General features: G+C 41.4%; 1 protein-coding gene across 18 annotated transcripts in view; it reads right to left on the bottom strand.

Annotated features, from left to right (window-relative positions):
* Nucleotides 1-27770, bottom strand: part of LOC146985434 (pleckstrin homology domain-containing family A member 7-like) — a 195957-nt gene that overhangs the window by 50360 nt on the left and 117827 nt on the right. For all 18 annotated transcript variants that reach the window (XM_085778396.1, XM_085778399.1, XM_085778390.1 and 15 more), the window contains 4 exons: nt 21615-21732; nt 8278-8382; nt 5109-5181; nt 299-399 (listed from right to left, as the gene is read on the bottom strand). In XM_085778396.1, the coding sequence (XP_085634522.1) occupies nt 299-399; nt 5109-5181; nt 8278-8382; nt 21615-21732 (397 nt within the window). The remainder of the gene's footprint in view (nt 1-298; nt 400-5108; nt 5182-8277; nt 8383-21614; nt 21733-27770) is intronic.

The raw sequence follows: 27770 nt of genomic DNA, 5'->3' as shown, positions 1-27770 counted from the left end.
CCTAGTTGTGTCTATCTTGAATGTTAAGTTTCGATAGCTTGGTCGGGGCCACTTGTGTCCTCATCGTTGATGAATTCTGAAGAGTTAATAAAACCCTGCTAATTGCAGGTGAGAGAACTGGAGACTGTTTTGGAAGAAATTATTCTTTCTGTCCAAAGAAACAGAAAATACTGGTGGCAACACACACACACACACACACACACACACACACACACACACACACACACACAACAAGCCAGTATAACATCAGTCAAAGTAAATCAGAACTAGTCTGTAGAGCAAAGAGAGAGAGGCGTACCTTGAAGGCATACTTGCGACTGATGTGGTCCTCGGCTCCCACGGGTGAAATGATATAGCTGGGCAGTGGAATACTGCCTAAGACCGACTCCTCTCTGCTGTCTGGAGGGGGGGAGAGGGAGAGAGAGAGAGAGAGAGAGGGGTGGGGGAGAGAAGGAGGGAGTAGATTATCAGGGTGAGAAGAGAAGGAGAGGAGATATGGGAGAGAGGAAGGAGCTGTAGTGAATAAATATCTCTCATCACCCACTAATTTCATCACTGCCTGCCACCACTATCATAACACACACTCATGCCGTCATTCATACCACAGTGCTGTGCCAACCGGTGTCACAGAGCTGCAGCCGCTCTGCTACAACTGGACTGGACGTTGTAAATATTTCTGTCCTTCTGTAACAGAGAGGACTCAACCCTCACCCTTTAACCTTCACACAACTCTTTGAAGAAACACAAACACCGCTCACTCTGAAGGTCTGAACCTCAAACCTGTCCTCACTAGGGATGTCATGATTATACATTTTCTTGGTACGATTATTGTCAGAGCAATAATCATGGTGCTATGATTATCACGATTATTGTGCACTAATTAATTTCACAACACTAAAATCAAATATAGACAAAATATAATTACATTATTCATTGTTTACACAAAATATTTCAAGTATCTATTATGACTTTAAATATTCAGGTCATAAATTGTCATCTATACCAAATGTTTGTGTTTATTTTAATCATTTTTTGTTTTGTTTTGCTTTTTTTTTAAATTAAAAATGACACACTAACATTTAAATTCCTACCAATTCAAGTTGAATGTTATATTCAATGGACCAGTATCTGTGCATTTATCTTTATTTTTGTGCACATCTGCCGATAAAGTTCCAACATCAAATTTCTGGGAAAGTGACGGTATTTAGGAATCTTTACGATCAATTAATTGTGGCGTTTAATACCGCGAATAATTGTGAAAACAAGTAATCGTGACATCCATAGTCCTCACACTGAAACGTCCAAACACAAACATATTCCATGAGAACAGCTCTTTTCCTAATTAGTTCACACATCTATAAATAAAGATGTACCAAGTCTTCTTTGCACATGCACACTAGAATGTGTATGTGTGTGTGTGTGATCATTACCACACTGTAAAATGCCGTAATGGTATGAAAATATGTGTGCACGGCAGCTGTGCATGCTGAGGGGTGTGTGTGTGTGTGTGTGTGTGCGGGGGGGCAGGGGGATGTGGTTGAGAGGTGATAAGGTGGCACTGTGGATTAAAGGCGTAATTGGTTAAAAATAATTCAAGGACCTTTGAAGGAGACATTCCATAAATGGCGACCCTTTTTATCTGCTTCGCCCCCTCGGTCTCTCACACACACACACACACACACACACAAAACACTGAACAGACCAGACCACGACAAGTGGAGTCAGATTACATCCAAACACAACAACAATGGCACAATCTGTCACTTTACCCAGAAGGAAAGACACCAAGAGCAGATCCTGGTGGCGATCAGGTCTAACCTTCTCTAACACTGAATAGATGCTCATCAGTCACGTGACGTTCTTGTTGTGAGCGCCATCTTGGGTACCAACTGGGGACCGAGGCACAGCTATGATCATTAGACTGTCTGGGCTTTGATGAAGGATGTCTTAGTCTTTATTTCTCCATAACCACAGACTAACTCTACATTATCCCGCTTATTACACATCTTATGTGTGAAATTATTAATTTCAGATGTAATGTTGATCAAAATACGACTTGTATCGATTTATAAATTGCATCATTTAGCGAATCTGGAAGTCCAGTCACTTCTCTGCTGGTTTCCTCACCCGCCTTGGTCGTGTGTATTTGTTTTCAATGAGGCCTTTAATAATCAATCAGTGGATGGATGGATTATCATATACAAGTTACAATATGTGTATTTGTGTAGTTGTATCTGTCATAAACAAGAGATTACGGTCAGTGACATAAGGACTTTGTTACGGTTTACAGGACGCATTTATGTTGCGGACTCGCGGCATAGCAACAGTCTGTTAGAAATAACAGACTGTAAAATGCAAAATCAGGATGTAAATAAATATGAGAAATATCAATAAATTATCGGAATGCGACATTCAATAGAGCCGTGTAATTAAAAAAAAGGTTTATCCACTCTTTTTGTGAGATTTCATGTCACAGCCCATAGACCGCCTTTGGAAGTTGGTACCCAAGATGGCGCTGCGACCGACTGCGACCGCTGTGTGATGTCACATCATGGCTCCTGTTAGTGGGTGGGATGTATTAGGCAGCAGGTGAACATGTTGTCCTCAAAGTTGATGTGTTAGAAGCAGGAACAATGTTCAGTGTAAGAAGCTGCAGCTCTTGTGGGCTGTTCCCGGTCTGCAGTGGTCAGGATCTAACAACAGTTGGTCCAAGGAAGGAACAGTGGTGAAGCGGCCACAGGCTCATTGATACACGTGGGGAGAGAAGGCTGACCCGTGTGCTCCCATCCAACAGACCATAGCTAAACAACACTCAGACTGCTGAACAAGTTCATTCTGCTTCTGATAGAAAGCTGGTGGTCATGATGTTATGACTGATCGGTACATACTGTAGTTGCTGAATAAAGTCATGTTCCTTTTAGTGAAAGTGAACCAACAGGGATGCAGAGCCGCTTTCCAGAGGGGAGAATACAGATTATTTAATTTTTTCATTTTTTTTATCTTATCCAATATATCTGGTGATATTTTTATTCATTTAAATTTCCTGCATTATGACTTTATTATAATGAAATACTCACAGATTTTTCTGCTTCACCCCAGAGCTGTCATTGCACCGAAGACTGCACTTTAAATCTAAAATACACATCCAAATGACTCAATACTCGTATAGTGCAATATAGGCTACTGTTTGCTGGTGCAATATCCTGTCACTGCAATATCTTTTTAGCGTAAACCTGCATAGTTCACATTTTTTTTGTGTTGTTTTTCTGTTGTTTGTCTTTGTTTATACAGCAGTACTGTATCTGAGAGTTTCTACCTACCAAAGCTGAACAGATGTCAGAGTATTTGTCTAGGTTTAAGATGCTGGTGACCTAGTTCCACATGTAGAGGCAGTGACGATCGCCTACAGAACCTATGGACCAAGACTTTCACTTTTTTTCCCCTTCTGTATTCAAATAACTGCTACACATATCTCCTTTGTTTGTTTCTTCTTTTATTTATCTGTGTGTTATAGGAATAGTATAATACTGAGGGAGTTTTTAATTCAGACGGTGACTGCAGGGTAAGAGCTCTACAGCGCAGACAGAAGCCCAGATCGATAAAGGCAATAAGAAAACAACAAAGATGGCATGGAAAGGTTTGGGCTGTTTGTCGAACAACATGAGATGAAGGGAGGGGATAAGTGGTGCTGCAGACAGATAAAGTGCGCTCGTGTTGAGAGGAGAAACCTTTGAACTAAACCAGAAAGATGGAGAGAAGGGAGGAAAAAGAAGCAACGCAGAATTGATTTCATCCTCTTGTCAAGGCGAGGAGGTGGAGGAGTGTGTCCCAGAGGCCTCGGTTAAGAATATGGAGATGAAAAGGGAAGGCGTGAAGAGGCAGATAAAGACAGCTAAGGGATGGAGAATGATGGTGAGGTGTGGTGTAGCTGTGTGTGTGTGTGTGTGTGTGTGTGTGTGTGTGTGTGTGTGTGTCCAGGTGACAGAGCCCACTGAGAGACAGATCAGATTATTGCCACCCAGATCTTACTGCAACCGCTGCTCTGTATCACAGTGAATCAAAAGCAAATGCTCAGAAGCAAACAGACGTAATGTGGATGTAATTCACACTGTGAAGGTACAAACTCAGCCTGGTGTTGCTCTGTATCACAAAGTGAAGAGGCTGTGAGTTAAGATTATTAAGATCAAATATAGGTATATATATAAAAAAAAAACAGTTTTAAGACACTCCAGCATAACAAATTTGTTTCGATGACTGAGGAGGAAGCAGCCATTGATTTTACTTGTACATTTAATGATCTGCACTCACACTTTATATTTGCATTTTTAATCATTACTGTGTAGGTATATGTGTATATAAGTGTACGTATGTGTATTTTTTCTTGTTCTTTTCTTGTTTTATCTATTTATGCATTTATTTATGTTTTTTTAACTATTATTTCACATGTAGTATGTAATTTCATTTACTTTATGATATACTTTAATAAGAGGACCATGGGTCTGGGGAGGAGGGAAGGTGGTGGGGGGGGGTTGTTCATTTAAGTTCACAAAATGTTAGAAAAGAAAAGAAAAGAAAAGAAAAGAAAAGTAATTGTATTCCTGTATGTGTCTTGCATTTCAAAAATTAATAAAAGTTATTTAAAAAAAAAAGGAAAAGGAAAGGAAAAGGAAAAAAAGGTAGAAAATTAGAGACTAGCAAACGGCTAGCACAGTTAGCATCCTCTGTTTGGTTGCAAATCCTCTTGCTGTCATTCTGTACTGACATGGTTTTGGGTCTGTTTAGCCCCGCCCCCCATCCTCACCAGTCGATACGATTGGTTCCTCAGGTATTGTGACGTATGAAACTGAATCAGTGTTTCTGAGACTGTCACTGGTTCATTGTAGATGAAGGTGGAAACACTCAGTCATGATTGGCAGTGATTATCTCACTCATGATATGGGAAAATATTAAAATAATCAACAATTTCACTTTATGAATTCCACTTTTACCACAGCAAACTCCATTAGTATGACAGAGATTCAGCCTCTACAGGCTGCATGGATGTTCTTCAACTGTATGGCATGGTGAGGTTTGTCTGTTATTAACACTACGCTTGGTACATGACTCACCTTTGTAGTAGAAGAGACAGAAATCAGCCAGGACGAACCATTTCCTCTTCCAAAGACGCATCCCAGAGCTGTCCTGCAGAGGGAAAGAGGGGTAGAGAGTATAAGCAATGAAAGAATGAATAATGAGATGGAAAGTGGATTGGAGAGATAACAAGAAAGACTAGACAGAGAACATACAAATGCAGAGAGGGAGTAATGAGAATGATGATGGGAGAGTTTGAAAAGTGAAGAGACAGCGAGGGGTCGAGAAGAGACAGCAGAGGCAGGGAGGAGAGGAGGGGGGAGGAGAGGAGGGGGGAGGGTGGTGATGAGAGGAGGAGAGCAGGGACAGAGAGAATGAACAGGGGAGAGACGGAGGGTGGGAGACATCGTTTGTCCTCGTTCTCCGGCTCGCTGGGCCCGCCGCTGCTGCTTTACTGCCCATTTCATCTTTTATGTTCTCTGGCTGCTAATGGTGCCGCTTGAGGAACAGAGAAGATACAGGAGGGATGAAATCACCTCAAACACAGATCTGTGGAGCCACAGCACTGTGACCCAGTGTGTGTGTGTGTGTGTGTGTGTGTGTGTGTGTGTGTGTGTGTGTGTGTGTGGGTGGGACCAAGAGGGGGTAAATAGCTTCCACTCCTTTTGGTCTTGACAGTGTGCATCTGTGTGTGTAGTTGTTATCATTTATGTGCATGTGAATGTGTGTGCACTCGTGGCCCTGCAGAGCACTGTGTGTCTATCTGTGTGTACACGTCTGCTGGTGTCACAGTGTAGTGTACGTCTGCGTGTGTGTGGTCATCAAAATATAATTGCTTCGCAGTAACATCACTCACTATTTGTCTGGTATGGGGCCGAGAGCTGTTCAATGGGACGGTGCCAACCTCAGATAACTTTAAATAAACACACAGTCTCCAGTAATAGCCTGTCTGTGATCAACAGCAGGTGCTCTATATTGCCAAACCCCCCCAAAATAAATCAGCAAAAACTCAAAGTAGGCCATCGGAGGAAAAGAGCTGGAACTCATCCATCTGTGTAGAAGAGACACTACCAGACCAGACAGGAAGAGGCCTGATCAACCCATTCACATCCTATAATATTAATATTAATGTCAGACTTTAGCTGTGTCGCTACATTGTCTGATAAATTCAGCAAACTACCTGTATTCTAAATAATGATCAACACACGTCATAAACATCAGATCATGCTACTCACTTAAAGACTATGAAGAATAGCTCTGTTTAGATTTGTCCATCAACGGATAATGGAGTGGTGATTATTTTATTAAAGGGGACATATTATGGAAATATCACTTTTAGAAGGCTCTTTAACATACGTATATTTAGGTGTTTGTCTTGCCTTTCAGCCACCAAAATGTGAGAATTGACAAAAAAAACTTGTAATTTTAAGACTCCCTAGGTTGAAATCCACGTGGTTTTATGAGCTGTTCCCTACCTCTGAACTGTCAGTCAAATATCACAACTTTTGAGGATGTCAGAGGCTATGAAAGGAACTTTTGTTTTTTTTTACTATATATATATTACATACACACACACATAATATATGCATAATATAAGTATATATAATATAAAAAATACACTGAATGCTTTCAAAGAATGGAAGTGTTTACATTTTTTTAAAGACAAACAAATGCAGTACATGATTTGGTGTGAAATTTCAGTCTTTAAAAACAGCCTTAATCAAAAAATCACTACCAGGACTCCTCTTCTTTATGATGACATTAATCATTTTGATATTGTTTTTAATGTATGTGGATCCAATCAGACGCCTCATATGAAGCCTTATCATAAAGCATTCTGACTTAAACATAATATGTATCATCAACCTTTAAAAAAAAATGCTCATGATCTGTAATGAAATTTCAGCTTTGCTTATATGAAGATTCTGTACTCTCGGCTACTGTTTAATCATTTTGTTTGTTTTTAAATGTTGGATCCAGTACTTCATTTCAGTATCAACACTGTTTATTGTTCTGGCAGAACTAAATAATGCCTTCAACCTGAAGCTCATATCTGTCATGTTGACACTTCACTAAAAAATTCTATTGACATTGACTTTGTTCACTGTGCAGATTGGCATGTTATTTTAGTAACACTGCTTCCCAACAGGAGGGTTCTTGTAGCCATGAGTCACTTCACTAAAACCTCACATTGACTTTGTTCACTGTGCAGATGTGAACACGCCAGACCTCTACAGCTTCACATGTGAACACACCAGACCTCTACAGCTTCACATGTGAATGACATGTTGAATCTCTTTGCTTTCTGTAAAAACTGTTTTCTGCATGGACAATCTCATACAAAGTCGTAATTTTGGAACAGAGCATATTACAGTTTTTCTCCATTGGTTTGGCTCATTTCTCGAAACAGAAATTACATTCTCAAAACTCTAAGATCATTTGGCAAAAACAGTGAACACCGTAGATCACTTGCAAAAGCGCATCTCTCTCTCAAAACAGTTCACTCATGTGTAAAAACTAAATTTCCATCTCATACAAATAGTCAGTTTCCCCAAAATGCATCGTCCCTTTGGCGTTGTGTGAGCACTGCAAGTCAAAATGTTTAGATGTTTTGTCACTATGGCAGAGGAGCATTGAAATATCCCTCATGTCCACCTCATTGACAATAGTTACTGTACTAGTTTTTTTTTTTTGTCTAGCTAACAGAATACACTTGTGAATAAAACTGAAAAAAATAAAAATAAAATAAAATAAATAAATAACAAAACAGGGTAAGAGTAGCCTATAAGGTTTGACATCACACATTGCACTCATATTGTCAAGGAAAGGTAGCCATTTTTATTCACACGTAAAGTAACTTCCATTCATCAGAGAAAAAAGAAAATGTATACAGCATAATATACTGTAATATAAACACAAAAAACAAGGACAATTATAAGTAGCCTATAGTGCTATAAATACTAAATATGGTATTCATGGTTTTATGTTGTAGATGTACAAAGACCTTTGCAATTTGATGAAATGAATGAGAAATACAATTCTGTTGTGAACATTTGCCAAGATGTTTGGAGGTTTGTCCATGTTGTTTTGAGAATGAAATTTCTGTTTCGAAAAATGAGCCAAACCAATGGAGAAAAACTGTAAAATCTGTAAAGCTAAAGCATTCCAGCTGTGTATATGACGAGGTCAGAGTGTTGGTGTCCTCACCTGTTTGTACAGCCAGCCTCGGACCACCACAGGGACATTGGGATTCCTCTTAATGGCCTGTTCTCTCTTCCCAAAGCTGTGCACCCTGCCACTGGAGCGGGAGCCCTGCACACACACACACACACACACACACACAGGTGGAACATGTTTTAATGAGGTGGAAGAAAACAGACTGTACATAAACATTACTTTCCCCTCAGCTGTCAAGTGTCATGTCATTTACATAACCAATTATCCAATCAAAACATGTGCTCACTATGTTTTTTATACACAGTTTGCTCAGTAGCCATTATTAGCATTTAGACGCAGTGCTAAAGCTAATCTTATCCACCTTTTTTCGAACATCTAGGACCCCCAAGCTGATGGAGAGATGGAGCGGGCCCCCCTACTTATATAAAATATAAGCCTGGAATTGTATGTTTACGTTTCCATGGTTTCAGTAGTTGCAGTAAATGCAGTTTTTTTCATTGAAAATTTGTAAATCATGAATCGAACGCCAGCTTTTAACAGTGGATATCACACAAATGGACATCCATTGTTAAAAGCGTTAATAGATCCATGCATTTACAGCAACTATGACACATGGATCTATTATAATACATCCATGCTATGAAAAACTCTTGAAACCATGGAAACTCGTGGATAGAATAGAATAGAATAGAATGTCTTTGCAACAGCACAAAGAAATGGAGATAAGAGGTCCATCCTCCCTCTTTGGTGTCATTAAAGGATCATAGGGCAGGATTAATGAGAACGGCCAGTGACGCGACGGCCGCTGCGCGTAACTACAGCAACCAGCGAAGCCACCGGCACGGGAGCGCGCACAATATTCGCTGTTTTACTCTTACTCCTTTCAGTCTTTCCTATCAGTGGGGAGGGAGGGGGGGGGGGGGGGGGGGTATTTTACTTTTTAGTTTTTTGGTCTCTCTCACTCTTCATCTCTCTCTCACACACACACACACACACACACCAACACAGGGCACACACACACACACACCTGCCTCTTCACTGTGACAGCAGCAGGAGCTGCTTGTCTGTTGTCCTCTGAGCTCCTCTGCATGGATCTGTAAAAGTGGGCTCCTACTCTACAGCCGGTACTGAGAATTAACGCGCCCGGTCCGGGTGTCGGACCTGAACGGTGCCATCAAAGAGAAAAACCAATAAACACCGGACATACTTCATGATTTCATTAAATAACAGACTCGCGGTCACGCCGCGGTCACGCCGGCCAGGACTGAAAAGTGGACGTGTCCGGGTCAAAAGAAGCGTTTTGTCCACCTGCCTGATAACGTTGTTAGCAGGAAACGTCGGTGCGTTTTAACCGCTAGCTGCGGCTAACAGTGAAAAAAGGTCAGTAGTGAAGAAAGGGAGAAGGTGTGTAAGTTAGTGACCTGCCTGCTGCTGAGGCGTGTGTGAAGGGTAGGGGGAGAGAGAGAGTGGGGGGGGGGGGGGGTAATAACTCTTTCAGTTTGTGTAGGGCAAACTTTGTGGCACATAAATTTGGATCCACCCTGGTTCAGAGCGATGATATAACAGTGTGCCACTCTGTTACTGTATTGCAGTCGCTCTGCCGCGGTCCCTCTTTTTCGTATTGGATCCACGAAAGGGCAGCCGGCCAGCTGCGCGAAATTCACCCCCTGATTGCAGCGCCATTTTGTACACAGACCCGTTCAGGCAATCGGGAGATACGCGGATGGGCTCGTTCTTTTTGGGTTTTGGTTCCGTCACTATCCATTATTATTTAAAAAACGTAAAACGCATGGGTATTTTCCGGTATTTTCTCACAAATCCTGCCCTATGATCCTTTAAGAGAGAAATCCCCCTAAAAAAAAAACCACACAAGTAGAAAAGAGCACAATCAACAAGCACACAATATTCACATTCAATAAATAAACCAAAGAGCTTGTGCACTGTGCACATCAGTGTGGAGCAGAAGCTGACAGCTCTCTAGGTCACAGTATTTTTTTTAATTTTTGGAAATAGTCTGTCTGTCTAACTTACCATATTTTTCTGCTCCAACTGTTACATAATTATAGCCATTATATGTGCACAGCCAATTTTCCACTGGACCGCAGTGACAGCGCCAGCGCCAGCGCCAGCCGTGGTTGCTATGACATTTGTCAGCCTCTGAAGACTATCATGTGGGAGGTTAGAGAAGTGGGCTCTGACCTGCAGATCAAAGTAGTGAGCTACTGAACTAAAGACCAGGACCTGAACGGCCTAAGGAAAGAAGATGGCTTGCCATCAAATAATATAATAAGTGTCACCAATAACAGACTCTGGGGGTGTTGGGTGTTTCTGACTCTGGAAGTCAAAAGCTCAGCGTTTATGACCAAGCCAACTTTTCACATGTATGAGAAAATTTTCAACTAGACCACATGGATATACACACTTCACATAACAATAAAGGCTCCAGACGTTTTCAGCTTCAGATGTTGTAAAACAGTCAGTTAATGAGTCACTGTTCGACATGAAAACAAAGTACTTAGAAGGACACAATTTGATCAACTCAAAACTACATCTCCGCTCATTTATATAAACTGTGCGTTACTTACACCAAAAGCTTCCAAAGCGTCGAGAGGGAAACAAAGTAGTGAATACTTGAACTAAAGACCAGGACAAACAGGCAAATATGGCTTCCAGATACCAATGAAGCTTTGGTCGCTCGTCATTTTAATGTGTTCAAAGATCGCGCTGGTCATTGGGACCGAAAAATTTGAAACAAAAAAGATTCAAACTTAAACAGGAGGAATACACAGCCGACAAAGGACATCTCTACAGGCTGCCAGCCGGTTGCCGCTGAAAAGGCGTCATGAAGTCAAACTATCTCCCTACAGTTTAAACTGTGCGTTCACACCAAAAGCTTCTCGTCTGGTGACGGTGGACGCTTTGGAAGCGCGGCGTCACGCCTGTGATGCTTTGGACGTCAAAGTTCGATCGCGCTGGTCATTGGGGAGCCGAAATACAAAAAAAAGGAAAAAAAAGGCAGCCGACGGACATCTCTACAGGCTGCCGCCGGTTGCCGCTGAAAGCTTTTGGTGTGAACGCACAGTTATGATTTTTCATCTGGGACAGACGATATAAGAGAAAATGGACCTGAAAATGTGAATTCATCTATTCACAGTGTCTCCCCCTCGCTAATGACAACCAGACTCCTGCCCCGTCTTCTAGGACACAGCTCTCAAAGTGGGACCTGCAGACCCCCAGGAGTCTTTGAGGGGGGTCCTGCTGGTCCTCCTTCCACCTATTAGCACAATGACAGAAACACTTTCTGTACAGAAACATCTAAGGCCAAATGTTGTATCAGATGGTGATCTGTAAACTACTGCCGGTATGTGGTGTGTGCATGGCCTCTCCTGACTAGTCATTTAGTTCTCTCCTTTTTTATTGATTCATTTTTTGTAGAAATTGTAAAGTGACCTTGGGTTTCTTGAAAGGCACCAGATAGATAGATAGATAGATAGATAGATAGATAGATAGATAGATAGATAGATAGATAGATAGATAGATAGATAGATAGATAGATAGATAGATAGATAGATAGATAGATAGATAGATACTGGTGCTCCCGTGGATATTGTAGCCACAGGTTAGGATCAGAGTTAGGAAAGTTCACTTTCTACATATAGATAGATAGATAGATAGATAGATAGATAGATAGATAGATAGATAGATAGATAGATAGATAGATAGATAGATAGATAGATAGATAAATAGATAGATAGATAAATAGATAGATAGATAGATAGATAGATAGATAGATAGATAGATAGATAGAACGATAGATAGATAGATAGATAGATAGATAGATAGATAGATAGATAGATAGATAGATAGATAGATAGATTGAACGATAGAACGATAGAACAATAGATAGAATAGATAGAACGATAGATAGATAGAACGATAGAACGATAGATAGAACGATAGAACGATAGATAGAACGATAGATAGAACGATAGATAGATAGAACGATAGATAGATAGATAGATAGATAGAACGATAGATAGATAGATAGATAGATAGATAGATAGATAGATAGATAGATAGATAGATAGATAGATAGATAGATAGATAGATAGATATATCTAGATAGATAAAATATATCCTACAATGTCTAAAAACAATAAAATATACACTGCTAGTGCAAAGGGAACAACCAAGACATAAGTTAAATACAGTGCTACATAATTTGAATACAATACATAATTTAAATACAATATAATACTAGTGCAAAAGGGCCAAAACATACTGTAAAAACAAGGTATGTGATTGTGTTTTGGACATATTACTGTTTATGTTCACCTCCTACCGAAAGGTGACTAATGTCAAACATTAGTCAATACAAAGATGACTAGGCTCTGTTAGAAGTGTTAAACTTTGGCTGGCTGCTGTATACACCGGAACAACATACACTGTGCATATATTCATGAAATCTCATTACACCATCCTCCTCTTTTCTGAAACCCTTTGAAGACAGGCAGCTCCCCCCTGGCACTGCACATACACAGCATACAGCCACACTGTTATCATAATAAAAGATTTGGTGTGACGGCTGTATGAGTGTGTGCAATGTGGACTGGCAGCAGCACTGGGAGCCATTCACAGCTGGAAAACAGCAAACACACTCACTAATTAGAGCGAGGCTGGTTAGCCAAGCATGATGCAAAAACACAGAGAGCGACTCCCACACTGTCACACTGGAGTCCCTCATCTGTAAATATACAGTAGGTGTGTACGTCCGTGCATATTTGATATGTTGTTGTCTCTGCCTGTATGTTTGTGTCTGCAAATATGTGTGTGTGTGTGATGCAGTGGTTTATTTTTAGGCGGAGGGTAATTGTGTAGAACAGTGTGCTGTGGTCCGTGCTGCTGCAGAGGAGCCACTGTGTGTTGTGGGTGAGCCACTCAGGGAGCACAGCAGCTATTTGTCACGATATGGCTCACCATCAGACAAAACTAAAAGCCTTAAGAGCCCTGTCTGGGACCTGTGGGTCGCCAGTTCAAATCCCTAGCCTGATGAGAATTATCTGGGAGGGTGAGGCAATTAAACAAGATCAAACCCCCCCCAGAAAAGTGTTTGAGGTGTACTTAGGCTAGACACCTAATCCCTGCCTGTTCAAGTGGATGGGATCAGCTGAGGGTAGAGGAACAGCAATCATTTAAAGGTATAATCTGTAGGAATTCCCCCCATCTAGCGGTGCGGTTGCATATCTGAACGTATTCTTGATGTTGCATTCACGTGAAATCGGGCAGACGTCAGACAGACAACAGACGCTGCATGTAACAGGATAAACAAGCGTCTATGTAAACAAGTGGTCCGCCAGCACGAGGCAAAACAATACAGGCGTGACAATATGTTGTCATGGTGATGTCGTATTGTTTACCTGACCCACGTTTTACCGTCTTTCTCTGGTGGAGTAAAATGACATCCGGTTGGTTTGCCGACGGCCGTCTGCCTGACTGCACCTGAATGCAACACCAGTGCCTCCGTCCTTCCTCACACTACACAGTGGTGACAGTTTTAACAGGCGCTACCTGGAAAACTTTCTCCCCGAGCCGACAGCTCTGCTGAGTTTCCGTGGTTACCTACGGTCACGCTGCCACTCAACGTAAAAAATGGTGATGCAGCATGGCCGCCTCCGTTCGGTGCGTCGCCCACTTATGTATTTGTAACGACTTGTAACAACTCATTCTAAGGTACGAGAAAGCTTTCATTTGTATGCGGGTGTTCGACTTCAGTAAAATACGTATTTATAATAATAAATAATAATATTTGATTTTTGCTAATAAAAAGCCAAATAAGTTACACACTGGGGCTTTAATGAATGATTTATACATTTGATATGATTTTGATAATTGATGAAAAATCATATGTCATATTAAGAATTCCAACATTTCATGGTTCAAGTTTCTCATTTTGCTTTGATCAATACAGCAACTCATGAACCTCAGCCAGGTGGAATATAATACAATAATGTTTTGTTTTGTTTTTTTGTTGTTTTTTTTGCAATATTTCAGTTTTTTTCAGGTTGATGTTCATGCACTTACATTTTCATCAACCAGGGGTGAAGAGCTCCAATCAGGCAAAGTTTCCTCAAGATAACGTCCAGACCATTAAGGAGGAAGGTTATAAATAACTTCTATCTTATCTTAACTACACTGAAATGAAAATAAGAGCTGGAATAAATGATAAGTAAATAACAAAGAGCTTTTTAAAAGCGTGCATCTTCAAATGAAGTTAGAGTTTCCCCTTTTCCTACAGTTTAACACTCAACAGTCTCAACCATTTTCAGAATAAACAATGTCAGCACATCTTTACAATGGAACAGCTTTAATAGCTTCCTATCTCTTCAGTTCCTTTTTATATATTCACATTTATCTCTCCCACTCATCTCTCCCCTTGGCTGGCAGCATCACATATCCACCCTACAGGAAAGATTCACCAGCTAAAATAGAAATGTAGATGTTTTACTGGACCCACAGACCCTCCAGTCCCGCCACTGGCCAGGCTTAGAAACTGCCTAATTCAGGACTTTGAAGGTCAGGGTCAGGAACACAAAGTGATGAGGGGGCAAAAAATCTTTAAGCAGCGGATTTCAGCACGCAGAGCCTCCCACTTATTTAACCAGGGGAATCTAAAGTTCCCCAGGCTGAAAAGGAAATATGAAAGTAGAGCAGCAGAAACAAAACACTGCTGCAGGATTGATGACAAATAAGACTATAGGTAAAACCTGGTGTGTGGCTTTTGTCTATCTCACAAAATCAACAAATAGATAACATCAAGACAAAGACTGAGCTGTGATTTCAGGTACAACACTCAAAGAGAAAGACGGAGGATGAAACTAGAGAAAGAAGATGCCACTGGTCAGACATAAACCAGGGGCAGTCGGGTCAAAGAATAGAAGCTCAGCATGCTCTCTACAGGTGAGCTACCAGGACACACGTCCCTTTCACGTCCTTTCATGGCTCTCACACATAAACAGAGCTCTGCCTTCTCCAGGGATTGTAGAGCCTTCAGCTTTTATTTCATTCCAGCTGCAGAATGTATCTGACTTTTATTAGAGGCAGGTCTTTATGTCAAACTCCCTCCGTTTGATGCTGTATGATATGTAGAGTTGGTCATAGCTGTTAGAATGAAGCCTTGTTACTGATACTGACTGTCTTACCCTCTCTGCTCAGTGTGTCTGGTGTTATTGAGTTAATCCTTCACTAAAACCTGGATCATACAATTAATGAGAGGAATTTACACTGATCTCACCTCCTCTGCCTCCTTGCAGCTGCTGAGCAGCACTCCACAGAGAAATACCATCAGTCAGTCAGTCAGTCAGTCAGGTACATCTACAACCATAAGGCTGGCTCCATTGTTGCATCCAGCCTCACCTTAAAGGAGAATTCCGACCATTTTCTGAGTAACGCTCTACAGCTCTAGGTCCCAGAGTGCGACCATAGGAAAAAATCTGAGAAAAATATGTGCAGACCAGACCTAGCTCTCCTCCTGCTAGCTGCAGTACACTGCAGTTAAACAGCGAAGTAATGGGGGCAGTTTTTCTAACTGTGACTTTGGCCTCTATATAATGCTCAAAATATCACTACAAATGCTTTGCAACATCCACCAGTTCTATACCACACAACACTGAGTGTGCACAACTCATTAATATGAGAGAGCAGTGTTAACGTGTGTTTTTATCACATACCTCTGGGTAGACCTTACTAGTCGACTGTCGAACTCGGGACTGTTTCCATACCAACAAAGACAGAAATGTGAGGAAAACATGGATTTAGGAGGAAAAAATGTTTTGGGATGGGGAATGAATATAACTGCTTTTTCCGATCGAAAAAAGCATGTTTTCCTCGCATTTCTGTCTTTGTTGATATGGAAACAGTCCCGAGCTCGACAGTCGACTAGTAAGGTCTACACTGGAAGCTACAGTAGATGAAACAGAGGTACGTGATAAAAACACACGTTAACACTGCTCTCTCATATTAAGAGAGTTATGCACACTCAGTGTTGTGTGGTAAGGAACTGGTGGATGTTGCAAAGCATGTGTAGTGATATTTTGAGCTTTATATAGAGGCCAAAGTCACAGTTAGAAGAACTGCCCCCATTACTTCGCTGTTTAACTGCAGTGTAGCCCAGCGCTAGGTCCGGTCTGCACAGATTTTTCTCAGATTTTTTCCTATGGTCGCGCTCGGGGACCTAGAGCTGTAGAGCGTTACTTAGAAAATGACCAGAATTCTCCTTTAATGACTACAGTTTCAGGAGCCTCAGTATGAAATCATTAAGTCTTATCCAATCACTGAACAACAAAACAGTGACTAATCATTTGTTGTGAAGTCTGTTGGTTGAAATGCTCAAAGCAACAGTGAATTAAAGAGCCGATAAAGAGTGTGAATTCATAAAGGCAGCCTGGGATCCAGGAGGATCTCCTGACTGACGCTGACTGTAATAAATCCCACAGACTCTGTGCAGACTGATATGAACAGAACATCACAGAACGCAGCCAGCCACAGAGAACAGGAGCCTCAGCTCCTTCTGATGTTGAGTTAGAGGTGGAATGAATGTGACTTACTCAAAATGTGGATTCATTTCTTGATGCAACAGCAAAGGGGGACAAAAATGACTCATCCTTCCTCTGAGACAGGAATTCTTTTGTTAAGAGTTTTTCTTGCCAGAACAAGGCCTCCACACTATTTTTTTTTTCCTGCTGTTTGAAGGCAGAGGTGATGAGCCAGATCACCAGGGAGGGCTGCGGGCCGGGGAAACGCCAGGCGCGCAAACGGCACCGGGCCGTTGTGATGGATGCCCTGTCATCTCTGCTCCACGCCCGATGACACATGTTCAATCTCAGTCCCACGGCACCTGTTGATAGGGCCGGATGAGATTTCATGCCACTGTGGAGCTGTGCATGGGGCACATGCGACTGAGTGAGGAGGAGAATGACACATATAGACTGAACAGAAGTAAAGTGACAAGGAGAAGCAGCAGGCCGAGGAAAATGAGAGGAAAAATTAATAAACAAGACAGGAAGTGAGGCTGATGAAATCCCAAATATTGCCACAGAGGAACAAAGATGGAGGATTTCACTTTTTTTTGACTGAACTGTTAAACAGTAATCTGATCCATCCCTAAGGTTTACAACACAATGAAAAGTTCAAACAGTAACTAGCTGTGTATTGCAATAACTGTAATAAAAAAATAAGGACTGATCACATTTGAATAGAGCTCAAATGCCGTTGTTAGAGATTTAAAAGCCCGAGGAAAAGAAACAAGTCGATACTGAGCTGACTTTAAACACAGACATCGTGGATTTTAACCATCGGTCGTCTTGATCATAAGTTATCACACCGAGAAGTAACTGTCAGACAGCTCAGCTCCCAGCTGCTGCAGATGTCTACTGTACTGCCTCAGTCAATCACTGAGTTTTAAAGTGTGACTGCTTTATTTGGTGTTTTCAGAGCTTGTTATGAGGGATGCTGGTAAAAAAAAAAAACCCTCCTGAACGTCTGGATTGAAACAGTCAGAACAAATGTTGTCAGCAGTGGCAGCTCCCAGCCTTTAGTAAAACTCTGACTTTGAATTTGAATCTGCTACATATGTGACCCGATCCATCAAAATGAGTCACAGTGACCCAAATTTCAAAGTTGAGATTTTGGTATCAATGGAAAGATTAGAAAATAAGCTTTAAAAGGGTCGACACAATGGAGAGTCATGACATTTGATGGTTTTCGAGATGTGGCCATTGTGAATACGATCTCCTACTCTCTCATTCCGTATCTAAAACCTGAGAAAATAGCAGTTAAAGTTTTTGCCAGTGATGCTGGCATCTGTTCCTGTATGATTACAGGCAACTCTATTGCTGTCCCTTTGTCATAGATGCAGCATTTTCAATGACCCTCGGAAAGCAGGGTATTCTCTACTGCATTCTTTTTACTTCTTTTCTATCATAAACACTTTCAGACGCCTATCTCTATGTTTTGTTGACATTTTTGAGTTAAAATGCATATAGCACTGTATAACTAGGGTTTATAGCACTCAGATGCTACGTTCGGTTTAGCATCGATGCTACGCTCTGTTAGCGTCAATGCTACGCTCTGTTAAGGTCGATGCTACTCGGTTATACTTGTTTCTGTACCCGCTGCTCGCCATAGAGGCGACATTCAATGATAGTTATATGTTATAATTGCGGATAATCCCGTGTATAACTATGCATTATAACAGCTCGTCTCTATCATGAAGGATTTCAGAAGATAATCATTTGCACCGAAGCAACACTCATTTTCAGAGGTTTAAGTTGCAAGTCAACTTTAATCATCATTTAGTGCCTTTTCTGCTATATCTGGACTGTGAAACTCATTATAAGTATGGTTTTGAATGTCGTTATAGAAATTAGGGTAAAAATTTTTATTTTTTTTCGGGGTTTTCCATGTTATGGACAGCACAGTTAAAAATAGAACGTTGCGACCAAAGATATTCAATAAATGGAAGATACTCCATGAGCGGCTCGATGCCAATGATATGAAATGGTTACACTTCCTGTCTCTCTAATGGGCGTGGCTCTACCAACTGAGCTAAACACCGCCTTTTTACTTGTATTATAATGCATAGGGTCCTATGCCAGTGAATGTTTCGTTTTGTGGAAAAATGAAAATATCTCAATAAATAGTAAAAAAAAAAAAAAAAGTTTTAATCTGCTTTATCTAGTGATAAGTATCGCGGCCGTTTGTTTGACATCCCACAATACTGTGCCAAATCTCGCGAGAGCTTTCTCTGTAACAGAGACAGGAGACAGGTCTTGAACAAAGTGTGATTTTCTCCGGATCTCCGTGGCGGAAAATTACCATTTTTGGGACATGGTCAAACTCCGTGTTAACTGAGGTCAATGTGGCTTAAGTACTAATGAGTCAAATTGCTTCAGTGACCGTGGGGAGTTTATTCACGTTTTAAATCGGTGTTGTTTGTCCATAGCCGAGAATCAATACAGGCTCCCCGCTGTTTAAAGGGGCGTGATGTGAGAGACGCAGCTGACATGCATACAGGAAGCTGACTCGTCATGAAAGGTCTTGGTTTATAAACCGTCTTTGTTGCGACTTCCGACTCATTTTGATGGAACGGGTCACATATCGTTGGGACTGCCCAGTAATCCATCTGGAATAGAGTCAAGGAAGAAACTGACAAAATCAATTACAAGTGAACTGCCCCATAACTCAGAGACTGAAAAGGGTCGACACAATGGAGAGAATGACTGCTGGTCTACAACTGGAAATGGACACTTTTGAACAACGGTGGAACTGTATTACTCTGTATCTGGACGACTGATGGAGGAATATGGCTTATTATAAGATGGTTGTGTTTCTCTATGATTGATACTCTATTGCTGTAATTCCCCTTTGTACAAATATCTATTTTCCATGTCATTTACTTTTGTGGTATTTCTACTGCATTCCTTTTTTTAAAATATTTTTTTCGGGGGTTTTTCACCTTTAATGGACAGCACAGTTGAGAGAGAGATAGGAAATGTGGAGGCAGAGAGGGGGGGGATGACACACAGGAAAGGGTATCGCCTTTCCCTCGAACTGGGGCCGCCTCAACAACTCCAAACGCTTTGGGGACAAGTTGTGACCTGCACATTCACCAGGCTTTGAACTTGTATGTAACATTACGAGACAGTTGTTTTCGAGTGAATGTTTCGTTTTGTGTAAAAATGAAAATATCTCAATAAATAGTAAAAAAAAAAAAAAAAAGTTTTAATCTGCTTTATCTAGTGATAAAGTATCATCACCAGGGCAACATCCCACAATACTCAGCGACTCCCTAAAAGCTTTCTCTGTAACAGAAAGACCCCATGGCAGCAGAGACTACATACTATATACTGTGTAGCTATCTGCACATGAGGCCGTGGCGGAGCAGCAGAGGACAGCTGGACATGGTCCTCCGTGTTAACTGAGGTCAAACAAGAGCAGAATTAAGTACTAAACTAAATGCATGACTTGATGTTTATTCACCGTTTTAAAGGTGACTGTGTTTGCAAGCCGAGACACCTCAGGCTGGATTCCCCGCTGTTTAAAGAGCCTGATGTGAGAGACGCAGCTGTCGGCTTCAGGGCAAATAATTTAAATATTTTTTATTTTACTTGTAAGCTCATTAAAACACTGTGCTGTGTTTAACATTTTAACAGCAGTTACCGCATTAATCCATTTGACATTGTCACCATCAAATCAATTATGTTAGCATACCATGCTGGAGCTTTACACTGCTGACTTGTATCCTCACACTAAGTTTGCATTGAACATTTTGCTCTATAGGAAAGAAGGAGGGTTGGAATGATACAAAGAGTCTGAGAAAACAGTTGGTAGCTGATATAATGTCAGAGCAAAGAGTTCTTTACTCTGCTCTCTTCTTGAACATCAAGTGTTTCATCTTCTATAAATTCACACATTGCCCTACATCTCGGAGGCGACGTCTTTATAGCAGTGGGCTTCGTTCACCTTTTTCAAACGAGGCAAGCTCAGTTTGATCGGTGGGGCAGAGATACAAGCTGCTCAGCTAACGCTATGGAGGCTAATGGTATTCCTGCCTTTCCCTCATCAAACTAAATACACAATCCAACAACTCCAAAACGCTTTGGTGGACAAGTTGTGACCTGCTCATTCACCATGCTATGAAAAAATAATGTAACATTACGAGATGGAGTTGTTTTCGAGGCAAATACGTAGCCGGAACTACATTCCAGACACGGCTGCTGGGCGGAGTGATTTCAAAAGCGCAAGTAGTTCTGAGTATTTGCTTCATCGCAATGGTTACATTTATACGTTCGGCGTTTCTGTATCCCAGTGCAGCGCCTCACAGCAGGTCACAAACTTGTCCACCAGAGTGTTTGGATGTTGGATTGTATTTACAGTGCGCACGGAGGAAAATACAGTATACAGTAATATGTAAACCATGAGCCTCCGTTGTGTTAGCTGAGCAGCTTGTGTCTCTGCCCCGCCGATCTAAAAACAGCTTGCACCGACAATTAAAGGTAAGGAACCCACTGCTAAGACTATAGGGATTATGACAATGGGTGAATTTGCCAAAATGTTGAAATATCCCTTTAAAATGTAAGTGATTTCTCCAAGTCAGTGATTGTGGGGATCATCAACATGCACACATGTTCACAGACTTCACAGAATCACATAGAGGCCGACACCCCGTGGTTCAGATGCATCTCTCTACAACACTAAGCACAGCTGTCCTCATCATAATGTGAAATGCTTCAGATACAAGCACAGTGAAATGATGATGAACCTCCTACAGACACACACACACACACACACACACACACACACAGGCTAACCTTGGAGCCATTGTTGGTGTCCACAGTGGAGGAGGTGATGGTGGTGGAGGCCTCGCTGATGGTGGTGCTGGAGAGCTGCTCACCTGCCGGCTTGGACATCATGCGAGCACCCTGCGGCCTGACAGAGAGAGAGAAAGAGAAGGTAAACATACTTTGTAATTTCAGTTTTATTACCTCAAAAAATGTCAAGAGAAAAGACAAAAGTTCTATGAAAACTGATTTCAACTCTAAACTGACTCCTAACCTTGAGCTATATCAGCCAAAAGTAAAGTTAGAACTTCTATCAGACCAAAATCACGATGATGACGATACAAATATAGAATTAAAACAACAGCTTTCTCAAGCGTTTCAGAGTCGGTGCAGTCTAAGAGCTTGGTGGTTGTGTGTGATATGCAGCACTACAGTTATAGTTCTCCCCCCTGAGGTGAGGGGAATGATTACTGCCTTTATTGAGTTGGAGTTTGACTCTTAATTAAAGAGATAGAGACGGACAGAGAGAGATGTGGAAACCAAAAGTAATTATCCTCAGGCACTTTTCAACAAGACACCAGTAAAATAACTAAATAATCACTGTGGAGGTGAGATAGTTGTGATACTGTGTTTGCTGTGTTTTAGAGCTCTGGTTTGAATTAGGTTAGAATTAAGTACTGTAAGAGTGAGGGATTAATTTGTGAGTAGGGGATGTCAATGTGTGTGTGTCTGAAGCAGACAGCCAACATCTGACAGTGAGGCAGCTGAATGACCTGAAGTCAGGATCGCTTTAATTTTCTCCCTGGCCCCATCACACACCTCGAAGGGAAATGAATAAATCTGTGTCGTGTCTGTACGTGTGTGTGTGTGTGTATTATTATTTTCCCTTTCTTCCCTTAGGTTATAGTGCAGCCCGATTACCTTACATGACCGTTTCACAACATGAGGCTGATAAATAGACTCACAAACCAGATTCACAGCAGAAAAATAAAGGCATGCACAGCTTGTTTGTGTTATGTAACTGTAAACTTCAAAAAGATAAATTAACACCAGGCCCTACTCTGAAGTTTTCTTATAATTATCTTGACGCTTTAAAATGGATTGTGTGCTGGATCAAAATCTGCATTATGGTTCATGATGGAGACAGGAAGTGTTTTCTTGGCATTACACCTTTTTTAATTAGATCTAGTTTTACAAACATATCGGCTTGCTTGAAGTAAATAAACTTCTCGGTGTATGTTTGAGTCGCCATATGACGCTGTCTGTGGAAAAAAATTGCGGCTTTGAGGGATGTAAACAGCCTAAACAGCGGAACTTACATCTGCTCCATTCATTGCTGCCGTGGCGATGCGGGGACAGACACAACTACCGCAAAACAGGAGCGATTAAACTGAAAATCTTCAGATTCCTTCTTTTAGACCTAAAATGTTAGGAAAATACAGCCCCGAGTTGAATTTACCCAGAATTGTCCTTTAAAGGTATACGCCAACATTTTTTTTTTCGTGTCTTGCCTCACTCCCGAGGCCATGACAACCAGATATCCTTTCGACTGTGCGTGCAGTAACAAGGGAAATACGGGCAGAGGTGGTGCACCACTAATTAGCTTAGCTCAAACACTGGAAGTGTATAGGTAGTGTTAGCCTGCCTCCACCTAAAGTCATCAGAGAAACTCTTCAGCAACTCTAAACGGAAACCGGCGGGCCGATCTTCGTCTCAGAGCTGACAAAACTCTCCGGTAAGGCATCTTGAGCAGTCAAATGCCGGTAACGGGACGAGATCGACGAGGGTTCAAGAAAAGACGGTTTATTTTGGTTCAAGCTAGCTACATCGAGGGTAGGTTAGCTTCCTATTTCAAAGTAAAAGCACAAATTCTATCGTCATGGTTTTCTGTATGTAAAGGGCAACGGGTGTTTTATTTTGTTAAAGTAACTGGAAGTGTGTTGGTCACAACGGCTAGCTTTAGTAGCGCCAAATTCGTCCTAACAAAATTGTAAACAGCTGGTATTTAGACAAATTAACGACACACTGCTGATCTAAACGGCTACTTTCTCGCCTAAAAATGTTTGAAATGTCGATGAAGTGATATATTTACAGAGTTTAGAGCTAAAATGAAATCAGCTTCTGACTGCTGATTTGGGCTCGGGTAGGAGGCAGGCTAACACTACCCATACACGTCCAGTGTTTGAGCTAAGCTAATTACAGGCGATACGGCTCTATCTCCCTTGTTACTGCACGCACAGTCGAAAGGATGGTGTCTATCTGCTGGTCATGGACCCGGGAGTGAGGCAAGACACGAAAAAAAAATGTTGGCGTATCCCTTTAAGGTTATTATCCTACAGATAACAAGCAGATGTCATGAGCCAAAAGGATTCACATCTCATGGAGGTCCATGCAGCCTTTACTAACAAACTAAAGGAACAGCAGACTACAAAACAGGACTTGCAGAGGTTGTTACAGGTGTGCTGGAACATGCAGCATTTGATTCACGTGGACGGGGGTACAGTAAGTGAGGGATCAATGTGAGCAGTGTGAGGCTAGAATACATTGTACTTGCAGCGACGGAGCTACGTCATGTGTGATTAAAGGACTGGCGCTGAATGAGTCTCCACACAAAACAATCTGTTCAGGGGTCAGCGAACCAGAGCGACACCCAGACCTCGCTGAAAGCATACAGCTCAGTGGTTAATGTCAAGTTACACACACCAAGGACCCTGGTTTGACAAATCCTGAACACAGTAATAGAAGCAGGTCTGAGTTCAGGTTCAAGGTCCAGTCTCTCCACTCAGGGGTTTTTGCTTCTCAGTCTCAGACACATTCTAATCTTAGACTGCTTTTCAACAGGTGCTTCACCACACATACGTGCAGATATTTATGTGCTCAGCTCACAGCAGCACCACTCGTGTCTCCTCTCACCGGCCGTGTTAATCAGCTACAGTCAAATATACACACACGTCTTCTTCAGATTCTGTTTCAGGAAGAGAAAAATCCATCACTCACTGGAGACCCAGCTCCTACTGTATCTATTTTATAGCCAGGTAGTGCGTTTTTTTAATAGTTATGATGTTCAGGTTTCCAAGGATACAGGTACAGTATCAAAGCCTTTAGCTCCACCAGCAAGCAGCTCCACAGCTTAAATAACTGCAGCGTATTGATTGAACTGTACATTACCGATGCACACCATCAACCACACTGTTAACTGGATAATTGTATTAAATATTAATTTGTTTAGAGATAAACTCAAAGAGCATGTTTTATTTAGCAAATGCACAATCCATGAAGTTTGCAGTCTGTTGTCAGGGACTTTAATTCATCTACCCTCCGCCATGAGTGACACCTAAAAATGATATCTAATGAACAGTATACACACGATACACTAATCTCATCAAAACGTGACTGCTGTGTCTGCTGATGACAGCCGCCGTGTCGTTGCTGCTCTCTGCAGTGGTGACACAGATGAGCTGGAACCTTTATTAACTTTATTGAAGCACAGTATATGTATGAATTAGTCTGATTCGTTTCAGCAGGGGACAACAGTATTGCATTCTTCCATGCAAGAATCAAATCTAATTAATTTTTGTATTTCAAGCATTTTTATTTCCTTTGACTGCCATGGTGGCTTCTCTATTACCAGAAACTGCTCATTTAGAAAAATAAGAATAAGAATAATCTGATTTTAAGATTTAAAGACTTTTTTTCTCATCCTCCCTGTATGTCTGCTGTTTTTTTTACTTCAATCAAGAGACTGAATGCAAATGCAGTCTCATCTCTGCCCTCCATATTACAGCCTGCCCTGTAACACACCAACACATCCACCGGTGTTCACTGCCAACGTCTATCTACAGATGATGCATAATGCAAATCTCTCAAAAGTGATGTGGGTGGATCAAGAGAGAGAGAGAGAGAGAGACATTAGCTCTGTTCCATTCTGCTGTCAAGAGAATTTCATGCAAACTTTTGAAAGGTCAGAAACTAGATGTAAATTAGATGCATTTTCGTCAAAGTCAAAATAATGTCTTCCCTGGAGAGAGACTTTAAATAGATGATAGTGATTTTTAAAAAGTGGTTGGCATTAGGGACCATCATTGTTCTTTAATTAACAGATAATGCTGGTCATGTTCCCTGCTCTCCAAACAGGAAACCAGAGACAGGCACCTACCATTTTGAACAACTCCAACAATATATTTTGTTAAGCGATGGAAAGAGACATATTTTAAAATCCAGAGGAATTAAAGGGAAAGTTCACCCAAAATTGAAATTTCACTCATTATCTACTCACCCTCATGTTGACTGGGCTGGGAGAAGTTTCAGAGTCCTCCGTGGCTTCTCTGAGTTACAGGGGGTCTTGGTGTAGCAGTGCATGTCCATATAACGGTTGCAAATGGATACCAACTGTCTTCGTAACAAAAAGACACACCAAAAAACATCCAAATACCTCCATGCTGCTCGTATGTGATGTCCGTCTTGTATTGAAGCCCCGAAAAATTTAATAAGTCTTCTCGAAGCCCCTCTTCCCGGTTCATCAAATTTGGACAAACTGGGAAGAGGACAGACCCTGGTTCGTCTAAATTTGACGAACCGGGAAGAGGAGCTTCCGCTACAAGCAAAAAGACTTATTTAATTTTTTTCGGGACAATTTCGCATTTCAGGGCTTCAATACAAGACGGACATTACATACGAGCAGCATGGAGGTATGTGGACGTTTTTTGGTGTGTCTTTTTGTTACGAAGACAGTTGGTATCCATTTGCAACCGTTATATGGACATGCACTGCTACGCCGAGACCCCCTGTAACTCAGAGAAGCCACGGAGGACTCTGAAACTTCTCCCAGCCCTTAGTCCACATGAGGGTGAGCAGATAATGAGTGAAATTTCAATTTTGGGTGAACTATCCCATTAAACCTTTACTTTGTAGTATGCAAGGCTTACTTCCTGTGTCCGCCATAAAGGACAGATTCTATTAGAAGTGTTTGTTATATGACTTTATATAGGAGTTCAACTTCATCCTCTGAGGAAAGCTGAGTGTGAGCTAGAGCTCACTCTGGAGAACTGCAGATCTCCTCCTTTCATGAATTAATTAATATGTAACAAAGATCCTGGAGGTTCATAACAACACCACCTCTGCAGGCGGCTTCATTCAGAAGTGTGTTTTTGAAATGGCTTCCAAAAACAAAGTGGGACAACAACATAACCCAATAACCCACTTATTAACGTCAAATGCCCGGAGAGAGGGAGGGTGTCATAGGAAGAGGAGAGACAGAAACACAAATGGAGACACTGGCAGAAAAAATACAGACAGCTAGAAGACAGGGAGGGGGCTGAAGAGGAAAAGCAAAATGGCAGCCTGCTTTTCAACCACTTCCCATTCTTCTCTTTCTCATGTTTCGTGGTCTTTTCGGTCTGCTTACTGGTGTTTAAGCAAGAGACACACCTCTCTGAACCTGGTAAAATTGAAGATCCTGTAAGAAAGCAATAGAGCAAATGCACATCTGTTTACAAAACATCTACAGAATTATTCCTGAAAATGTGCAAAGAAAAAAAAGATGTGGTATTGAACTGAGGAATAAGAGCGTTGAACTGTGCTCCATCATTTCTGAGTGGAGGATATTTTGGGCATAATATGGCTGCTGGGTGAATGTTTCTTTATAGCATGAAGCTGACTGACAGGGATGCAGAACTATTCCCAATGCTACGTACTGTTTCATCGACCGCAGCATTTCAGAGGGAAGAATACTGATGAAACTTTTTTAGAAATTGATTTAACATCAGAACCACAGTTGACTTTCATCAAAGATATCTAATTTCTAGGTTGGTGATTACACTGTGAGACATCATTCAATAAGTCAACATGCAGTCAGTTTTAAAATCACACCCAGGGAGTTTACAAAGCAGTTACAGTGGAGCAGCTTTGATTTAAAGACTTGGCTCAAGGGCACGCAGATTGTAGTAGATGGAGCTAAGGGCAAAGGCTTCATTTGCTTCACTTCCCTGCCAAGATTTTCCAAGCTGGTCCTATTATTCAAATGATAAAAATATCCTGTTCCAGTCTAATTCTGACTTTAGCGCTCCCAGCACAACCAAACAAGTGAATCCAAATTGATTTGCAGCCTTTCTATGAAGATCTACCTGTAGTTTTGACATGTGTGATCATTCTGTTCAGAAATCAACACCCCAGCAGTGTGTTACTGCA

This window comes from Trachurus japonicus, chromosome 6 (genome assembly GCF_045865225.1).
Source record: "Trachurus japonicus isolate A0001 chromosome 6, Traja_1.0".
NCBI lineage: Eukaryota > Metazoa > Chordata > Actinopteri > Carangiformes > Carangidae > Trachurus > Trachurus japonicus.
Note: the sequence above shows the minus strand (reverse complement) of the source record. Positions and strands in the feature narration are given on the sequence as shown.